At 43.0% G+C, this 21,854-nt stretch overlaps 1 protein-coding gene across 1 annotated transcript; it reads left to right on the forward strand.

The window, feature by feature from the left end:
• Positions 1-7,225: 7,225 nt before the first annotated feature.
• On the forward strand, positions 7,226-20,173 carry LOC146185685 (ornithine decarboxylase-like). The gene is made up of 9 exons (XM_084607895.1): positions 7,226-7,309; positions 8,254-8,350; positions 10,737-10,813; positions 12,536-12,702; positions 13,537-13,671; positions 15,315-15,480; positions 16,581-16,734; positions 18,371-18,474; positions 19,835-20,173. Exons 1-9 carry the CDS (start codon positions 7,226-7,228, stop codon positions 20,138-20,140), a joined length of 1,290 nt encoding a protein of 429 aa, XP_084464021.1. The 3' UTR covers positions 20,141-20,173.
• The last annotated feature ends 1,681 nt before the right edge of the window (positions 20,174-21,854 follow it).

Consider the following 21,854-nt stretch of genomic DNA (forward strand, 5'->3'; position numbering starts at 1 on the left):
GCTATGATATGCACGTAGTATAATAGGGACTATAGGGGACTGAGAAAGTGAATACACAAAAGAAATACACATCCATACCTTGAACAATGCATGTAAAAATCACAACTCCCTTGCTCTTCTTCCAAATTATAAGTGCTTGACTTCAATCCTCTACGCTCGTCCTTGTCTTTATTATTGCGAAGCTGATCCATTTTTCTTAAGTACGCGTACTGTGGCTTTAGTTGGATCGTGGCTCCTAAGGAGCGGTTTTCAGGTTTCCGCGTAATAATATTTCCCGAGCTGCTCACCGCTCAAGAAATGAGGCTGTAGTCATGTAAAGCTGATATGGGAGAACAAGTGCCAGCCGTTACTGCGAATTTTCCAGGTAGCAGCGGCCTGCAGCAGCAAGTTTCTTTACTTTCCTATACCACGTGCACGAATGCACTAGCTGCTTTTTAATTGGTTCAGAAATGCCTATTTCTTTTGCCACTTCTGAATTCCAAATACTGATGCGGGATGGCAAAGTAATTTGATTTCCAACTATACGCAAAGCTTGGAGCATATACTCTCTTATGAAGGCTCTGTGAAGGTAGGAAGGCAGGTTGCATTAAATATTCTTCTGTTCTGAGAACATATAACTGTGGAGGCTGTACTCTTTGCAATGTCGGCGGTTAAGAAAGGTGAACAGAGGGTATAGCAAATGTTACATGGGCCCAACTTCGGAGGTCCAGTTGAGGAGTCGAGTTGAGTGGATTCGACCCTACTGGGCTTGCATGAACCCGACCCGACGAGCGGCGATTACGGCGGCGCCTCGACGAAGAACTAGCAAATAGCCTCAGACTCCATTTTTTTCCGCACATCCTTCGCATTTTTCATACTGTTCTCCTCTAACTCGACTCGACAGCGTTTACATGCAAAGTCTTGAAGTCAAAGTATTTTCATATTAGGCGCTTATTGGTGTCATCATGCCAAGAATAAAGACCAAATCGGATTTTAAAATTCCACGAAATAATTTATTATCACAGCAAGAAACTACCTCATATCATTTCATTTCCCTTCAGTCTTTAATGGCACCGTGACAGCTTCATTTTGTGGTAGAGACGAGAATCCTTCAGCTTCAGGACTTTTGACCAATGCTGCACTTCACCCTCCGTCCTTCAATAAGCTGACATGTTATTAAATGTTTTTATTTATTTATTTACTTATTCCATAATGCAGACCTTGCTTAAGTTTCAGCAGGGTGGTAAAATACAACAATATTACACATAAACAATGCATCAATCAATGGTAACAGGAAACAGCGAGTCATTCCAATCTGTAATAGTTCGGGGAAAAAACGAAAACTTGAATACATCCGTCCGTGCGGAATAAGGTGTTAGTGAACTCGGATGATGGTGTTGAGTAAGCCTAGATATTGAAAGACAGATAAGATGAAAAGTCAAATGCTAAATTTCCTTTACAAAGCATGGAAAGTAACCGTAGTCGTAAGTTCTTTCCTTCTATGTTCAAGAAGTTCAATGCCATTATCACGCATTATTTTTGAGGGAGAGTCGTATCGAGAGAATTTGGAATTTGGAGTGTCTATATTAAGCTGTTGCTGTAATGTCCCCGTACAATGAACATAATTTTGATATCGCCGATACTTATTGTGCCGTAAGCATCAAAGTTTCCTGTTTGGAGATTTCTGCACTAACGTGCGTTTGAAATGGCTATAAGAAGGCTGTATATTTAACGGAAATTACGTCCACCAATTCATACGGTGAACCTTTTCGACTACTGTTCCCAAGGATGCGGGATCGAATCCCGGCCTCGGCGGCCGCTTTTCGATGCAGGCGAAAAGCAAGGCGCCCGTGTGCTGTCTGATGTCGGTGCACGTTAAAGAACCCCAGGTGGTCGAAATTTACGGAGTCCTCCACTACGGCGTCTCTCATAGCCTTAGTCGCTTTGGGACGTTAAACCCCATGAACCAAAACCGCAAACCAAACCAAAAACCACCAGACTTGCAGAAGAGATACAAGATGCTTTACAGTATGCTACAACTAGAAAGGTGTATGGCAGCTTAAGGTTGCTGCTGTGAGCTGGAAACATTCCTTCTAGATCAGGTTACACCAACTCGCCCAAACCTTCACTCTGGGTACATTGGTTTCTACATTATAATAACTCGAGACAGTTCGGTTTAGCGTACAGAAATATGGTAAAATGTATTTTTTTTTTTACTGCGTTTCCCTGGGTTGAACCAGAGCAAGGCAACATTACTATCATGCAGCACAATCAGTCTGAAATCTTCAAAAATCCTTAAAAAATGGAGCGAAAATCACTTCATTGTTTTAAGTGCTCTAAGGTTATGTTCATCAAGTAACAACTCGCGCACTTGCGTCAGAATGCACCTAGATGGCGCGCTGAAAGTGACCGAAAGGTTCTTGGGCTGCTCGACTACAGAACAGAGCACTTCGAAGCCTGCTATGTGTCCTCTAGAAGAGATATACTTCGCTTTCTGGTTAAACTAATTGGCCTCCATTTATAATATTCTTCTAAATGGAACGGTCGCTCCACACAACCATCGCAAGAATACATTTATATGACATATGTCCCAAAGCTCTTGTACACACGTAACCCTACACGTGTGTGAACAAGTGATACAACAAAAGGCTGAATACGTGAAGAAAACAGAAACGCAACGAATGAGTAGACGTAGTGTTTTTTTCAAATTCTGTATTGATTCAATTTTGGAAGAAAATACTCCCCGATATGGTCGTCCACATCGGTCGAATGGGAAACACCATCTGGCAGTTATTCCGCAAGGTGAAACCACCCCTACTATAGTTAGTGTATATCTGTACCACATTGCAACAGGCCGCTTGTCCGCCACCCGGCGACTGCGCTTTAAAGCTGGCAGATTCTGTTAGGAGTGCTTCTGCGCGGGGTGGTTCCCTGGCAGATTAAAGAGGAACAAGATGGAAATGAGAAGCTCATAAGCAAAAAAAAAAAAAAAAGGCACACAAGAAGAGGGGCTAGCCAGTGGAAATCTACGCAGCCCAAGATCCTGAAGAATGAAAGAAGAAAAATGGCTAATAGAAAAGTGACATTTCCAGCGAAGGATGTGCATCTAGAAAGCTTCACAAAGATTTCTGCATGAGCCTGGAAATATTTATTGACAAAGAAAAAACAAGTACGCCGGCGAAATGAACAAGAATAAATAAAATCATCCTCATCAGGAGCGCCATGAGCGGGCACCGTAAGTAAGAACCAATAAATAAAAAATTTAGAAATTACTCCAACCGGATCTGAACAATTTCATTTCGGACTATTTATTCAGCCAAAGGGAGAAGTACAGATATGTACTAAATAAAACGAATCATTTAGAAGTATGTGAAAATAATTCGTTTTGCCGTAAGCTTTCATGTCACAGCTGTGAGCTTCGAAAACCAAAAAAAAAAAAAAGAAAGTTTCAAACGCGGTGAACTGCCGCCACATACCCTGAGCGGAAAAGAATGAAGCTTTCCTTCTTTATTTTTTTATGGTACGCACCTGCAGCAGTCGCCGACATCGTGAACAACAGTCGATCCTACTTCCACATTTACATCACCTCCATAAGTAGGCATGTACTAGCCCTGTTAGAACTATCTCTCAGGTGTCTTTGGCTGACAGCACAGTGGTCACGGAGCTTTTGGGCGTTTTGTTTTATTAGATCTGGAAGGTTCCCGCATATTTTGTGTTTTATCGTGAGTATACTATTCGAATTACTTCGCTATTAAAAATAGGAAGTTGGCAGGCAATATAATTGAAGAATAATCTTTGCCGAATATCTTCACTTGCCCTTCGGTCGTGGCGCCTTGATGTGGAAGAGAGTAATTCAAATTCTAAATGTTCAGTGAGAAACGAGAAAAACCTTTCTTTGAGTTATTTAAAAGTGTGATGAGTTGGTGAAAATCACTGATCATGTAGGAACCAAAGTCAAGAATTCCAGGATATTGTATGTAACGCATTCGTGGAATAGTTAATTACCTTAAATGCCCGGTGAAAGGCATTACATAAGAGGCGTGAACAAAGAATACGGTCGGTAAGGGTCAACAAAATAAAAAATCACTGCAAAGATTATCGGCGAAGTTCGATAAGTACAAGATGGCCGTGATGTCTTTGGGTAGACCGTTCCAGCCCGCAGCAGTGCGCGGAAAAAAACGAAGAGACAAAAATAACGACATGGGCCGGTGTTCGAGAAACTTGGAAATGATAACGAGTGCGATGGGATATGCTGGCTGGTAGGATAACGTAGGGATACTTAGGGGTACGGGATACATAGGTATATATACTATTATGCACACGCTCAAAGGAATGGTCAAAAATTGCGATGCGTAGAAAAACTCTATTTCTAAACTTGGTCCTGTGTTCGATACGAGTAAATAAGAGTGCCAAAAATAATCAATGGTGCCCATTTTTAAACAATTGCGAGGCAGTTCTGGAATATTGTAAGATACTTTCATGAACGCTCTGATAGGAATGGTCTACGCTTCCGGTGCATAGCAAATTTTCTCCTCCGTACTTTTGCTTGCACCCGCAGGAGACAAATAAGAGTGCCACAGAAAACCAACGGGTTGCATCATTACATTTTAATTAAAACATACAGACGCCTGCCGAGGAAAGACCTGCGGACATATTGATTGTTACTGTGAAGTTATACGAACTGAGAAAAATTACATTCAACATCTTGCCCCTGAAAATTTTTCCAAAATTTTTAGGCATAATCCACCAGTAAAACATTCAGTTTTGACTTCAGTGAAGATGCAATAGATTTTCGTCCGCAAACATTTCGGATATAGATAGACCGAAGGCATGCCCTGGTTTGTGCGTTTTTGAGATGTTTAAGAAGAGCTTAGCGCTAGATTAAAAACTGCGACAGAGTGTTTCAAACTGAAGGTTCTTTTTTTTTTTTCACAACCTTATTGCCCTCTTTTTAATTTAAGGAAAAACAGCATCTTTTCTAACGAAGGTGCAATTTATAGCTTCCAGTACGCCTTCGCATAACAGTCGCTGCAAGGCAACACAGCGAAGTCACCTTCTTTGTTAGACGGTACCCCTAACGTCACACCCCTGGAAAAGCCGAGCGCCAGGCCGGGGGACGCTTGTACCCATTTTTACCGGTGGGTGTCCGGCGGTGGGTTTCGAACTAACCACCTCCCGCAGCCGAGACGGGCGATCTAACCACTAAGGGTCACGAAGAGTCGGACACGACTGAACGCCTGAACTGACTGACTGACCAACGATAACAGGTTGTTTCGGACGTAAGTCAAGGTTTCCGTTTGCCGCACGGTAAGTCCATTTGAGCAACTCTATATCCTCTGGCACATACCACACAACCTTGGTGCCGGAGCTTTGAGTGTACGATAATGGCACGGAAAATAATTACAGCGGTGCCTGAAAAGCTCTTCCTCCTATCTTTAGGTGGTGCTTTACGGGCTGTGGTGAGCACAGTAAGTTTGAGTACCGATTCGTATACCAAACCCAGTCCCTTCTCCGCAAATCGACCGACTAGAAGAACTCGCTGTAGGCAGAAACGAGTCAGAATAGTATAAGAATTTAGGAGCAGTACGCATCCCGTTTGTAATGCAAATGTGTGTGGAAATCAGTAGCCCTACCAAATACTTCCTAGGCCTTGAGTGAAAGAAAGCGAGGTATTTCATAGAAGAAAAACTGTATATCCGGCCATTTGTGTAAACTTCATTATCAAAATGAAGGTAATTTTCAGTGATGGGCAGTAATTTATCCCGAAATCTCTGCTGCACTCACACCAATACCTAAAAATTCTTTTCAAAATTGCAGTCTAGTAAAATAATTGCTGAAATTATAACCAATAGGCACGATTCTATAACTGGTACCATGAAATTGACGGTTCAACTCGAAACCGGAATCAATAGGTGCCTGCAAAATAAGAGCTTGTTTGCATTTTGCGTGTGTGGACGGATTCAAGCCTAGCAAGAGTGAATTTTGCTGGAGTGAATTATTATGCCAGAGCCTGCACTTTAATGTCAAAGTTTGGTGGTTTTCCACGAATTGAGTATTAGGAAGCACTGAGCACAACAGCTATTAAGGCTTTATTGTTTTTAATGTAGGAAAACAAGGGGCTGTTATGTCATTTTAATCTTGGCGTGCTGATGAGTGTCTGAAATTTTACCTACTCCAACTGCCCGATACTCTGACTCATCTTTGGCCTGTGGGTGTTCGGTCGAGAAGCATTCTTAGCTCCGAACGAATTCCGTGTGCTTTGCCTATTATTAGCACCATGCATCAATTATTTGAATTTGTTGCCGAGGAATATGCTGACAGTTTAACCCCATTTTCACCTCCTCTTCCTTCGCCTCGGTTTGGCAGTAAAGAAATAAATTATTACGTCCAACTTTGATTAGCCTCACCAATATCGCAGTTAAGTCTTTCATTTCATGCTTTATAAAATATTATGAAATTATAAATTTTTTCCGGATATAATTTGTCATAACACAATTTTCGTGATGCGCGGAAGCTCCGAATGACCAAAAATAGGCAGCTGACGAACTGTTCTGATATGCCCTTGTATTCATTTTTAACGGGCGGCTACATAACTGTTTGATAATTTGGCGTACGGGTTTTAAAGTCCAAAAGGGACTCAGGACTCAGGCTATGAGAGACGCCGTAGTGGAGTGTTCCGGAAATTTCGATCACCTAACGTTCTTTAACGTGCACTGACATAGCACACCACACGGGCGCCTTGCTTGTCGAGTATATTTTGCGCTGGTATTCAAATGATAATATAAACAAGGAATTAAAATTAGGCCTCTTCTCACAACATTAAAAGCGCTAAGAGGTAATGAGAAAGTGCTGAAGAGTGCTGAGGACATCATGGACAGAAGTGTTTTTTATTTCCACTGATTTCCCAAACCCTTCAGTACGTTATCATATGTCGCCAAACAACATTTCATGGGCTTTTCTTTTAGTAGAGTTATTTTGAAGTCTTAAAAAGAACCGTTCCTGTGAAATAAATGCGCCGACACCCTACATGGTGTCATCGTGCGCCCTTTCCAGCGGTTATGTGCTGAAGAGAAGCCCGTAAGATTTTGCTAGTTTAGTCTCCGATTTCGCCATTGTTTCAAATTCTAATGCCGAAATATTTCGGTCGATTAAGCTACAAGGTTTAAGTTCATGGAATCTTAAAATTGGTGCTTTTTTCCTTTAATCTCAAGTAGTCTCCATCATTCTTTGCAGATCCACCACTGAGATGGGTACTGAAGGGTGCAGTAACTCCTTCGTTCACGTAGAAGGAACCTCCTCTGAGATTGCCATGAAGGTTGTGCAGACTCAGGTGCGCACCTCCAAAGCTAACTGGTTGCTTACCCGGAGTTTACTACAGTAGGAATCTTGTGTTTCACAAATGAATGCGAGATAGCAGCCTCAAAATTTCATCTTTTAGCACATTTCAGCGTGGCATTGCGGTACAAGAGATTTCTAGCCGTGACAATAGGGAAATGAACATTCTTGTCAGGCCGCCTCATAGTTTTTAGTCGTAACCAATATTGCAACATGATTACCCTGGTATTACTTAGATTGCCATAGACGTTTACCTGGGCCGCAACTGTAGCTTATAGTGGTTTGAGCATCTGACTCGAGTGCAGTAAGTGTTAGGTTTGTAACTTAGTAATAGGTTGATACCGGCTTCCAGTCGACATAAGCTTTCTCTCGATTGCAGAAAATGCAGCGCAAAAAGTGACAACACAGATAAGAAAGGAGAACAGAACATGGTTTGCAACTTTCTGTTCAAGTAGCGCAAGTCCTTTCGTTTCTTTTTTTATGCGCTTCATCTTCCACGAACTATCCACCTACTTGCCTCTCAGCGAGTTTTGCTACGACAGTTTTCTCCTGGCCCCTGCTTGGCTTTTCAGTGAGGAAATTATTTGTAAAGTTTGGTGTTCCAACTCAACTGGCACAGTCCAGAATACGTTATAGCCATCGCATTTTATGAGCAAACGGTCCTTGAGCCATTAACATCATCTGGCCTGCCTTGGCCTGAACTATACATTTTAGTTCACATGACGGGATCAAAAATTAAGGTAATTTAAAAGTCACGGTCCAGCTAACGGCAGCTACTTATATGAAGTATGTTATCCCCGAAAAATGCAAGAGCCAAATTCTATGTCCAGTCTCCATGTCGCTTTGAGAACAATTACAATTTCCATGTCGCTTTGAGAACAACTGACGTCACCAGACAAATCCTAACGGTTAACAACCAATATTGGGTTCCGGTCCCAGGAAGAAGACAACGCCTTTTACGTGTGCGACTTGTTCGAGCTGAAGAGGAGAGTTCAGCTGTGGCGCCTTACGCTTCCGCGTGTGCTTCCCTATTATGGTATGAAACACTGCACTACCCTAGCTTGGTGAATGGTTAATATATTTTTAATAAGTGTGAATTTCACTTAATGAATTAGTAAACATGTAAAAATATAATTTTGTGACAAAGGAAATGAATTTGTTTACAAGTTCAATGAAAAAAAAAAAGACAAACCAGTAAATTACCGCTGTCTAACATGTTTCTTTTTAATTGCGATAGTGCACGTTGCGGCAAATAAGGATTGTACTTCGAGATCGTTCCATTTCCAGCGTACCGGTTTGCAATATAATGATATTATGAATTTATAACATTTTTTTTCTTGAATATATGCATGATGGTGGTCGTCATATAGTAACAAGCACGTGTAAATGAAAGCGTTGACAAGCAAGGGTTGAACACACCCACAAAATGTCAAATTTAGCTCACTTCGGTATATGCTGAAAAATAAATCATATGGTTAAATGCAGGGGTTAACAGAATCTAGAAGAAAGATTGCATTATGATCAACACAAAGAGCTGTAGAAGCTAGCTGTAGAAAGGAAATTGCGAAAGAAGTCAAAGCTTAATGTTGAGAACAAAAAAAAAAAACAAAAACAAAAGGTGAAGTGCAGTGAGGGCTTTGCATGTCCTTACTGCGTACATTTGTTTATTTTTTTTACATTTAAGAAGAAACTAGCGTTTAGTCATATCACCAAGTACTACATTTTGACTAGGCATTTGGAAGCAGTTGTCATGATCATGTTTTCTAGAACACCAAATACACCCCAAATAAACCACGAATGCACCTGGCACAGCGCTGTGCCGCCTGTGGGTTGATGTGTTCACCAACTATTATTCATTTCTGATAGGTATGGCTAATAGCCCTGCGTGTGCAATATGCAGGTGCGACAAGACTATAGCCCACATTCTTTGTGAGTGCCCCACATATAGTGCCGAAAGACAGCCTCTCTGCCGTGCGCAGGAGCGTCTAGATGAACACCTCCTGAGAGAAATGAAGATTCTAGGCCACTGAACGCGGCGATCGTCTGTGGTGAAGGCTTCTTAGTCACTGCTCCGCATCTTGAGAACCACGGGCCTGCACGACAGACTGTGACTTACTGACTGCGCTGAATTTCCTTATTTACTGACTATACTATGCTGACTTCGTATTCCTGTAACTCTCTTCTATCCTTCACCTTTTTATCCACTCACCCCCTTCCCCCAGTGCAGGGTAGCAAACCGTTTTCATCGTCCGGTTAACCTCCCTGCTTTTCCTTTTCCTCCTCCTCCTTCTCTTTGACGAAATCTTGGAATCGCGGCAAAAATAGCTAGCTCGTAAAGAACAGATGAGATACAGTGCTCTCCCAAATACACTCGGTGGTCGCTACACAAGCAAATCCACAAAGAAAGTCCGGCAAATCCGCTGGGTGCCTACTGCAACAGATCACCCTATTTTTATTGTTGCTGCATTCACGCGTCCGATACGAAAATAGCAATAACTCAAACACTTATTCGTTGATCGCGAAGGAGAGAGAAGAATTTGCTCAACAACAACAACGACTCGTAGCAGGAAGTATCGTGGAAGTTTCACGAATACATGTGAACACGTATATGTAAGAAATGAAGTATTGGTTTGTGTAACCTGCTGCAACATCGGGACGAACCGCCATGAACGGGAACAATGCAAGTACAGGATATGCAACTGCGTTTAGGAAGAAGCAGAGAAACAGCCCCGGTCTTCGCGAGTACATTTTATTAGCTGATTCGTATGTTAAATTTTCCTATAAAGGGTGAAGTAAAGAAAACCGATCAACGTAAAATGAAGTGCCTTTCATCATGGAGAAAAGCATGTTAACTATCTAGCAATGTCTTATTTCTAGTTCGTTCATGATACCTTTCAAGTTTGCTAAAAAAATCGGGCTACCTATATTTCGGCAACATTCAGAATGCCGCAGTTTTCAATATGCAAAGCAAATCTATATGACGGGCGTCTTTTGAAGAAATGAGAACCGAGTTTTTCTAAAGGAGCGGATATGATAAGCCATCCAAAAGACAACGCTCAAATCTTGTCCCCAGCAAGGGTTGCGCAATTCCATTTAATGCATTGAAACTGTGCACCAGAAAACAAGCAGAAGCAGAATTGTTCGAAAAACAATACTTTTTTTTTGTATGTGCTTAATATAGAACAAAACAAGCAGCATGTTTAAAAAAAAAAAAACGCTTAAACGTAAAATTACTTCAGGCTGGAAAACTTTCTCCCTGTTTTTAGATGCCGTATTTAATTAGTACACTGCCGGGCAGTTAAGACAGAAACTTTGACTTGGAAAAAGGCGTGAGATGCATAGATAAAGGTTAGTGAGGTATTCGGATGTAAAAAATATATGCACATATAACTTTCAGATAATCATCTTTCAATTGTTTGCAGCAATAAAAGCCTGCACGGACCCCGTTATTATTCATACTCTGGCACTGGAGGGGGTAAACTTCGACTGCTCGAACAAGGTGAGAAATAATTAGTAGAAAATGACGGCACATCTCTGTTAGCAAAAGCGGGGGAACGAATTATATATTGGGTAATTAGCACTACTTCAGAGTGTGCAACTGCGTCGGAAAAGCCACGATGATGACTTGATACCGCTTTAAAGTCTGTTTGTGCATTGACTTCATACGCCCTCGATTAACTGTTTTTCATCTACATTTACGCGCTTTTGTCTTGTGGATATCAGAAGCAACTTCCTTCCCGCGAGCGCCTTCAGCGGGGGCATTATTTCTTGCACTTTGAACACAATTATTGATGTTATCAGTGACGTCACCGTTGAAGTCAGTGTTGTATGTAGCGAGAGTTTACGCGTATGTCTGCTGCATACAGTTTGGAGAAGCTGGTTTAGCTAACAGAATTGGTCATTGCTTAGGCCGGCGTACTTGCGTGTATATGGCGGAATGTTTGATTCGAAATTGTCATCTAGCGCCTGTGACATAGCCAAGGTTTTCCGTTTGCGCTCTCAATAACCTTTCGCGGGACAGCGCCGATATTCGTGCAGCCAAATTTTCAGAAATTTCTTCGAAGCGTTAGCGTTGTTTGAAGGAAGTTGATGATGCTGGCTGCATTTCAGACCCCCGTTGGACCGATTGGCACAAACATTTCGTGTATACAAATAAGAATCGCGTTCCCCAAAGAAGAAATAGACATGGGCTTCGCCAAGTTGCATGTGCGCCATGGAGGTGCTGTCACGTAATTCTCTCACATGAGGTTTTGTTTTAACAATACCACTACAGTTGATGTTTAGTTGAAGGAGCGGCATTAGATGGGAAATAATTATGGGGTTTAATTTTTAAAATTAAGTCTGTAATTTTATTAGTGTGGAAGTGTGTGGCGCACATGAATTTCCTGCGTTTGTTTTTTACCATTCGTGTTCTTTTCGGAGAATGAGGGTTCAAATATATTACTAACACATTTCAAATTTCTCTCGATAGTAGAACATGATGCATATTTGAAGGCGATAATCAAATTGATGCTAAGAAGCCTCATTGAATTTCTCCAGAGCGCCGTAAGAAGCTTATTCTACAACGCTCCCAACCAATCTGATGATAAATTATCAGTTTATTCACTCGAATGGAAGTTCATTTGATCGATGCACATGCAAACATAATACTTAGCACACCTGTGATGGCAACTAAGAATGACAGTAGTAAGATTGAAAGTTGGGCGGGCTGAATCGGGCGTGTTGGGCATGTTGTGTCCTACTTCTCGGTCCTCATTTTTTGCGCTACCGTCAATATGAATAAGAAAGACAGATATGGTTGTTCTGTCTCTCGCTGAAGGCCCAACTGGAAGACATTCTCACATTATTTTCGTAATTTTGTGTAAGTATAGATCTTCGCTAGTGTCTCGGAGTCAAAACAAGCCCGAGTCTTAACTGAAAACAGCATAAGCTGAAAGCTATCGAATTCGTTTGCAGGCTGGCAAATATATAGCAGATGTCTTAAATTAGTTTAAGGCTAGCTGAAACTGCCTGCACACTTGACCTACGTACGGTTGTGCAGCGGCATAAGATGCAGACTGAAGCTGCCTCATTTGAAAAACGATATTTTCTCGTTAATAAGCTTTGGCACAATTATGGGCCTTCTGTTTTTGAATATACGTTTACCCGCGAAGTTGAATTTGCTTTTCTTTGTGGCATAAAGTTGCTTTTGCATTTATTGGTTATTTATTTTCTTTTCCAGAACGAATTAGAAGCCGTCATCAATGCTGGGATTAATCCTAGCCGCATCATATACGCAAACACTGCAAAACAGCGATCGCACCTCGAATTTGCCAAAGAAATGGGAGTCACCTTGATGACTTTTGACTGCGTACAGGAACTGGAAAAAATTACGGACAAGAATGCCAGGTTGTGCTAACACATTGATTAAAATTATATGGATTGAGGTATAAGGCGTGTGAGCATTTATGGAGAGGGCGGCGCTAAAATAGAGCAGAGCATATTTTTTCCTTAAAAAATAATAACTAGCCAAACGTTTGTGATGCATTTTTAGTGCTCCTTATGCCGGAAATGAAAGAACACTGAACAAGGGTAGAGGGGGGAAGTCTCAGTTCGCAGTTCGAGCCAACGTTTCGACAAGTGGACTTGTCTTCGTCTGGGCAAAGAGATCATCATGATCTCTTTGCCCAGACGAAAACAAGTCCACTTGTCGAAACGTTGGCTCGACCTGCGAACTGACAAGTCGAGCCAACGTTTCGACAAGTGGACTTGTCTTCGTCTGGGCAGAGATCATCATGATCTCTTTGCCCAGACGAAGACAAGTCCACTTGTCGAAACGTTGGCTTGAACTGCGAACTGAGGTTTCTCCCCTTTACTCTCTCATACCGTGTAACCATCGTCTTCCTCTCGTTCTGCCTTGTGCCGGAAATGTAATTCCGGACTTTTATGCACACATCACGCAAGTATTTGTATGATGTAACTTTTCAGCTTCTACACCTTACGTTTTGCAGGGAATGTTGCAGAAACGAATCAGACATATTTATGGATGATATTTTGATATTGCTACTATATATCTCGCTCAATGCGGCTTTCTGCTGGACAGATTTGGCATGCAACCGTCCCCCCTCCCCCCATATTTTAAAGGGAATCGTGTACGTTCCACTAATGAAATAAGCTTAAATGACACAGAGCCGATAATCTCTTGCTGGCATAGCTTTCACGTTTAGTTATACCCATCTGCAGGCTGCTGTTGAGGTTAGCGGCCAAGGAGGGACACGGGGCAGTGGTAATGGCACGAAAATTCGGCTGCCTCTTCTCGCAAGCAGAAGACATCCTACGAGCGGCCACTGAGCTTGGCTACAACGTCGTTGGCGTAGCGTGAGTAAAACATATTTACGAAACATTGTTTCTCAATTAAGGTAATTGTATTGCAAGCCATTTCCTTTTCCGTGACAGTGGGAATTTTATGACAGCTTGGTTTAAGATGACGAACTACCAACGTTTACTGGAGAACGCAAAGGTGGCAGTGATTTTGTAAAAGGAGCAGCCCGTAAGCTTAAAATGTCCTAAAAAAAAAGAAATGAGCGTCCGGGACAATGCATGATGTGCTGAGGGGGTGCATCTATGCAAGTGTATATTAAAGCAACCTTTTTCCCTGAAAAATGAAGTGCAAGCACAGCCTACAATAAGTGGGGGGGGGGGGGGGGACAAATTTCTTTGTTCCTTTGATAATTTTCTAGCCTCTGGTATGATGGCCCCTGTGTTTCAGACTGTCAAGGCTTTCTTTTAAAAAATAGTCCTTTTCAGTTATGTGATCTTTTCTTGACGGCATCGTCAGTGGTGGTGCGTGCCAAAATACAGCTAAGGTGCACTAATAAGCAGGTTGGTTGACAGTAATAAGGAGTAAACATTAAACTCTTACGTTTAGGCTACTTATTGTGAGAGTAGTTGAGGGCACTGTGATATCCATAGTTTTCTGATTTTGGGAAACGCCATGCAATGCGATTAAGTTTGGCGCCAGACCCTTGCGAAAGCCAAACTGAGCGGTTGGAGACAGCCCTAACTGCGCCTACGAGTGCGCGCCCCCACATAACAAAAGTAAGGAAGATCGAATGCAGTTTGCGGACATGAACATAAATTGCAGCGCGAGAGAAAAAGGGGGGAGGGGGGGGTACAAAGCAGCACATGTGCAGCAGTCGTAAGCACAGCACGGTCATTGCAGAGCAGGGTCTGTAGCAGCGAAACAAAGAAGAGAAACAGAGTGTGGGATAAAAACTTCGTTTAGGTTAATGGAGTTTAAGTACCAAAGCGACTCCGGATATAAGAGACGATAAAGGTGTTAAAAATATGAAGTAATATATGAGCGTACCGAGTCACCACACCAGTCAACGTTTTCAAAAAGAAATAAAACACAGTGTATATATTGCAGGATATTGCTAGCACATTCTCTTTTTTCAACGAAAACTTTCCGTCTGATGCTATTGGCCACCTGCAGCTCAGCACTGCTATGTTTACACAGCCACCATGTTAGGCGTGAGCTGGAAGGGAACTAAAGGCTCGACTACCTGTGTTTCAAATTAAGCAATACCGCATGTCTATGAACTCAATGATTCCTCTGCGACTGTGGCATTTCGAAGAAGCTTGAAGAGTAGGCGCTTCTTCCTATAGAGTAATTGCAGCAGAAGCCACAATCAACGCGAAGGCGCAGCGCAGAGGTTAGCTTGAGCGGTTACTACGTTTATGTGGCCGAAGTTAGATAAACAGTAAGACTATCTGTCAGCAACGACTCCAGCAACGTGCAATTTTGTCGTATTTGTTTTGCCGTTCACCTGGTGCCGATGTGTCGGGCGCAACCCCTCAGCGTGGCGACGCGACGCGTACAAATTTCCAGTCTCGTTACGTTTTTTCCGTGGCTGTTCGAAGCGCTGAACCTGGATAGGATGCGGGCATAGTGCACGATATCTAATAATGTTCTGCCGCTGTTGACTCTCAAGGCTTTCCGGCGATTTTATTTCCTTCAGATTTCACGTCGGCAGTAGGTTTTTCACGACAGAAACTGTTGAAGTAGCAGTGAAGCAAGCTCGGATGCTCTTCGACGTTGGCGCCAAACTGGGCATACGAATGTCGGTGCTGGACCTCGGTGGCGGATTTCCTGGCGGAGTTAGGAAGGAGGCGATCTTCGTAGAGGTGAAGTACAGGGGCTCACTGGCATACTCTCAAAACGCATAACCTGTAGTGCTCAATAGAATGTCACGACAGAAAAGAACTAACATCGTGCCTTCAGTTTTCAGAGTGTGCACATCTTTAAATAGTTTCAATCTAGGCAACAACAATCTGCTGTTTTTTTTAGTTGTAATGTCACTACTCACGCCTGTTGATAAGGCCTTTACGCTTATTTTTCCCTTCCCAATTACTATTTTGCTTCCCTCCAGCCTTCAGTGCGGGGTAGCCAGTAGCACCGCTTTTCGGGTTAGCCTCGGTTTGAAGTTACGATGAATTGTGGCTTACTTTCACTCCGTGCTTTATTTTTATTTTTTTTTTGAATGGGCATGACGTTCGTTACGAAAAAAAAAAAAATCTATTTATTATAACATCGTAGGCTAACTTACAAACCAAGGTGCCTGCATTAATCAGGAGATGGAATAAAAAAGATGACGTAACGGCGAAAACTTGCTGAATAAAGGTGAATGTCATAGAATAAGTGAATAGAAAATAGGCATGATGTTACTTCATTAAAATTGTTCAGCGTAAAAGCAGGCGCCCATATGTTCTGCCTTCTGTAATTATTTGGAGGCTGTGAAGTGTATTTGGTAAAACAAAAAAGCTTTAATAGTCCAGTGTTTTTTAAATGCAAACCTCTTTATCATGCAGCCATAACCTGAGAGCTTCATAGAAGTTCATTGCTCTTAGAACGAGGTCACATTATATAGCCTACAGCGAATACATACTCTAATGGGAAACTTAGCGCAGCTCTCTTTCCTGTGACTAAGCTATATTGTAAGCGACGGAACATAGTGATAAAGCTCTCGTAGCCGACAGTTTTTCTTTTCATAAACTTTGAAATTAACGGAAAAGGCAGTATATAGAAAGGCCGTGATGACGAACTCAAAAGGCCGGAAACAAAGTAGAATGTAAAACGATTATTGCTGTTAGGTCATTACCCACACTGAAATATGTTTTTTTTTTCGATAAAAAGTAATTGAATGGCCGTACTGCGACAGAAACGGGAAATGTTTTTTTTTGTGCTTTCTAAAGCTGCGGCCATGGTCGTCATTTTTATTGCCCAGGTGTGCAAAGCTCTGCGAGCAGCGGTAGACCTGTATTTCCCGGAAACCAGTGGTACTAAAGTCATCGCCGAGCCAGGACAGTTCATGGTGACAGCGCCTTACACAATGGCTGTACAGGTGGTAGCTAAGAGGACGCAACAAGTCGCTGTCGAAGGTACACAATCCTTCTATGCATACGTCCTGACACTCATTGCTAGAAGAAGCGAGAAATCGCAGTCGCCAGTTTTTGTTTGAATTGCACATGAATAGTTTCAAGTAACATCATAGTAATGAAAACAGCAGAAGCTTACAGTGAATGGCTCTAATTGATTTTGCTATACTAATTGTCTGTTCTAAACATGGTCAACGAAACAGTGCTTCTCCTGCAGCCTCTGCTCTGCAAAAAAAAAAAAGACAGTAAAAAACCTTAATGCTTTCTGAAGACTGGTCAGATTGTATGCGCCATTTGCTGAGACTGAAAGGGCAGGCAGTAATCGTTCCCTATAAATTGACAGCGCTACAAAATTGGAGACCGGGTCAACCTTATGAGCTTTTGAAAAAAATTCAATAGGCATGTGTCACTTTCATTGGGTGCAATCTGCGCAGCGGAAGCCATTTATCACAAGTAGTTTATGATAAGCGGACGTGAGCGAAAGATCGCTGCACGGGGTAAACAGAATGACCCAGCACTTAGGCACGATGGTACCGAGACGGCAGCCCTTGAAAATAAAACCACTCGAGAAGTGACAACCTCGTATTTCTTTTTCGAGCATATATATCTCTTCGAAAACACATGTCAACCCTATGTGCCAGGTACCGTCGGTTGCAGAAGTTGCAATTCATGGGCTGTAAGCATTTGCGACAGACGGAGATACACAATAAATTAAGTGGTTGGATAATGCTCGACTGTGTTCAATGTGTGCTCTTCACAAGTGCCTGAAAACGAATTTCCGACTATTTTCGCGGTTTATGCCTCTTGAAAAACAATTGAAGAGTACGTTTTTCGAGAGGAACGTGTGCCGTAAAGCGCCTTTGTCCTTGCGTGAGTGTTTGTGGAAGTGGGTAGAGGCGTATGTAAATTCACTTTTTCATTGGCCAGATTGTTAAACTCACTCACTCACTCACTCACTCACTCACTCACTCACTCACTCACTCACTCACTCACTCACTCACTCACTCACTCACTCACTCACTCACTCACTCACTCACTCACTCACTCACTCACTCACTCACTCACTCACTAACTCACTCACTCACTCACTCACTCACTCACTCACTCACTCACTCACTCACTGAACTCACTCACTCACTCACTCGCTCACTGAACTCACTCACTCGCTCACTGAACTCACTCACTCACTCACTCACTCACTCACTCACTCACTCACTCACTCACTCACTCACTCACTCACTCACTCACTCACTCACTCACTCACTCACTCACTCACTCACTCACTCACTCACTCACTCGGTGTTTGCACACGCAACTGCGAATGCTTGAGAGTGGATAGGACACCATCTTAACCTGGTGTTTTCGATTGGCCGCGACTGGGTTGAACGGGTTAGAAAGCACAAAACAGCACTCTTTCCTTAACAGCCCCCAAAATCCAGATTTTCGCATTTAGACAAGGCAAAGACAAAAGACAAAGAGTGCAACCGGTTCCCCCCCCCCCCCCCCCCCCCTCCATGCTATCATAACAGTAGGTGAAATTTCCTAAACCATCATTAAATGCGATCTGGAATGCTCAAGAAGGTGACCATACCCAAAGTGTTTCTTCTCTCTTTTTTTTTTTTTCTTTTTTTTTTTTCAGGCACACTGCAAACGCACCACGACGTCTTCGTCAACGGAAGCAAGCAGAATAGCTTGCCAAATGAACTGTACCCATTCTTGGATATCAAGTATACGCCGCTCACGGTAAGGTCATTGATAATAGCAGTCAATGGACTCCTTACGAAGAAACCTATGCTTGCTCGCTACATTCCCTCTCTATTCTTTTAGATTGTCTGGTTTTGCCCTTCATCATTCTTTTCGCAATATAAATGCTATTGTCTTACCTCATACTTTGAAAAGTGTGTGCGTGTGTGTGTGTGTGTGTGTGTGTGTGTGTGTGTGTGTGTGTGTGTGTGTGTGTGTGTGTGTGTGTGTGTGTGTGTGTGTGTGTGTGTGTGTGTGTGTGTGTGTGTGTGTGTGTGTGTGTGTGTGTGTGTGTGTGTGTGTGTGTGTGTGTGTGTGTGTGTGTGTGTGTGTGCGTGTGTGCGTGCATGTGGTTTCAGATATTAGCGGCGAATTGGCCTCGCGAGCTTGTTGCGCTCGAACTTTTCAAGTATCCTGAAATATGTTAATGCTGGTTCGAAATGGATACATATGCTTCTTAGAATGCACATCTTTAATGCCCCCTTTTAATCACTGGTGAAAGAAAAAGTTATTAAATGTGCATTAGCTTCCTTCCTTGTTCGGATTCTCACAGTCGCCGGTTTGATCATTGAACTTCAAAGTGTCGCTCACAAGGATAACTTTTTCGAACGGTTATGAAATAAATTTATGACTATTATGACTAAAATATTGTACAGATTCTTTATTTTTATGTCTTTTCTTGCTTTTGTTTTTGCTGTTATCCGCTATCGCCGTATCGAACCACTGCGGGAGATAGGAGCTTTGTTAAGCCGCGTGCGTGGCTTTTTTCCTCTCTCCTCAGCCATCGTAAATGACTGGAATAAACTGAACTGAACTATAACTTCATTCGAAAATACCACTTGCTTATTTAATAACGCTTATTTATTTATGGGCAGGACATGTAGTGCGAAGAGAGGATAACCGATGGTCGCTGAGGGTAACAAACTGGATTCCAAGGGAAGGAAAGCGTAGCAGGGGGCGGCAGAAAGTTAGGTGGGCGCACGAGATTAAGAAGTTCGCAGGGGTCAAGTGGATGCAGCTAGCACAGAACCGAGTTAAGTGGAGAAATATAGGAGAGGCCTTCGCCCTGCAGTGGGTATAGTCAGGCTGATGATGATGATGATGATGATGATTTAATAACGGCACTCAGACAGCATTTCGAATCTGCATTTCATCTACCTGCATGTAAACGAAGACGTTCGAAGCTACGCGGCTATGCCATCAAACATGACAAAAAGAAAGGCTGCTTGTTAGATCACGCTTTGTTGTTGTTGTCAATCATCGCTATTATTTTTTTTTCTACTTCTGCTACTACTAGAACGGCTATAACAACATTTATTGTTTGGTACAAGGAATAACGACTGCACTCTATTTTGCGCAGCCCCCGCACAATCGTCCGCAGCGCCACCTGACGACGCTGTGGGGCGCCACGTGTCATCCCCTCGACTCATTAGTAGACAGCGCACCCTTTATGGATGTGTCTGTGGGCGATTGGCTCCTCCTGGACAACGTGGGGACCTACGGACTCGTTCGAGCATGCGGCTTCAACGGCACCGGCTTTGCGCCAGTCCACTATCGGACATCAGCGGAAGATGCGCCACGTGTCTCGAAGATTATTGATGACTCTCCGCTTCTGCCTGGTTATGGCCAGCCATTGAAGGCCATAAAGAGAAACCGTCATCCATGACCAGTGCACTGTCAGAGTTCTTAGACTTTCCGCTTCCGGTGTCATATGCAGTAAATAAAAATTTTGATGACGGAGGCGCTAGCGGCCACGAGCAGATGAGTGCCCGTTAAGAAATTAAAAGAATTGCGCTCATTGCACACCCTTATCACGCTAAAAAGTCATTCCTGCGTGCCGAAGATACGTCAATGGCAGAATTCACACCACGAAACAGAATAATGTTTTCGTTAAGCTGAGCAAGAAAACTTACTTCGCCATATATTAGAGCAGCGCAGGCGACCCTGTCATACAGTGTCAACACGAAGTGTTTGCAAGTATGCATTGAAAACTCCCGCGCCACACAGCGAAAATTTTCTCTCATGTCGGAAAAACAATTTCGGCAGTGCTTCAGCATGCCGCGCCGGGGTGGTGCAGTGCTAAGACGCCCGACTACTGTGCCGGAGATCCCGGGTTCAAACCCGACCGTGGCGGCTGCGTTTCGATGGAGGCGAAACGAAGTGGCGTCCGTGTGCTGTGCGATGTCAGCGCACGTTAAAGATCCCCAGGTGGTCGAAATTACCCCGTAGCCCTCCACTACGGCTCCTCTTTCTCTCTCTTTCATTGCCACCTTCCTCCCTTCCCTTACGGCGGGGTTCGGGTGTCCACAGAGCAAGTGTGACAGTTACTGTGCCTTTCCCTTCCTGTGAACCAATTATTATTATTATTCAGCCTTGCTTTAGAAGTAGCGGTGCCGGTCGCATGATGCCAACACGAGCAGTTTGTGAGCGTGCGCAGCCGTGGCGATGAAGAATAGTTTGCGCTGCTGAGCTGCTCGTGTGCTTGGTATTAACATGTATAGAACGAAGGACTGCCTTGTGGGACAGCTGGAACAGCAGCCTTGCTGATGTTTGACGCCGTCGATGATGGCTCCAGGGACGCATAGAAACTTAGCCTGCATGCATGCTAACTCTTATACATACGAAATGATGAGTGCGATAAAAAGTGAAGTGCCTAAGTGAAACGTGCTCCGCGAAAGACTTTCGAAGGAAGAACGTAACAGTACTCTTTTCTAAGTCTCAGTATTGAAAAGAACAGGATGCATAATTCGGTTCCACCTCACAATTTGACCCAAACATCGTAGCGATATTTCAAATGATTCATCATTGAGCTCATTCCAACGATACCTTCAATCCTTCATGTTCCACAAGAATCGCCTTCTGTCTACGATCACTATTACACGCTCTGTTGGCTGAACATGGTAGCAGCATATTTGCATAAACCATTTGCAAAATTAGCCTTTCGGCACCCGTGTGAAGATGTTAGTGGATGTTGTATAATTATTAATAAGCAGGGCTTCGCTACAGATTTGGTTTTGTAAGCGAGCTCGACGATTACAGAAAAAGTGAACAAACCACGTTGGCGTCCGAGGGATTTTTTAATCGCTACCGCTGCATGTATTTCACGAAGCTGTTAACGCAAGTTCTCAGTACAAGCCCGCAAATTATTTCAGAAAGTGTTGACACTAGTGTACACGAAGGCTTATGTGGCTATGTATGCAAACGCATCGAAGGCGAGTGCACGCGGAAAATTATTTGCTGTTTTATAACTCTTAGATGTCCCATATTGAACGCTGATTAAGTGGTATTTGCATAAACCTAAGGAGAGAAGTAAGGTACTAAAGGGCTGGCGGTTGAAATTATTGCAAACGGGGTGGGCAGAGAGCGTGCGTTCTAATTGC

Source organism: Amblyomma maculatum, chromosome 6 (assembly GCF_055883805.1).
Source record: "Amblyomma maculatum isolate TAMU_Amacu chromosome 6, ASM5588380v1, whole genome shotgun sequence".
NCBI classification, from domain to species: domain Eukaryota; kingdom Metazoa; phylum Arthropoda; class Arachnida; order Ixodida; family Ixodidae; genus Amblyomma; species Amblyomma maculatum.

Excerpts from the sequence above, each read along its gene's own strand:
- LOC146185685 (XM_084607895.1), top strand. The coding sequence starts at position 7,226 with ATGGGTACTGAAGGGTGCAGTAACTCCTTCGTTCACGTAGAAGGAACC. Across the intron at positions 12,703-13,536 it reads ATTACGGACAAGAATGCCAG|GCTGCTGTTGAGGTTAGCGG; the intron begins GTTGTGCTAACA and ends ACCCATCTGCAG. Across the intron at positions 13,672-15,314 it reads TACAACGTCGTTGGCGTAGC|ATTTCACGTCGGCAGTAGGT; the intron begins GTGAGTAAAACA and ends TATTTCCTTCAG.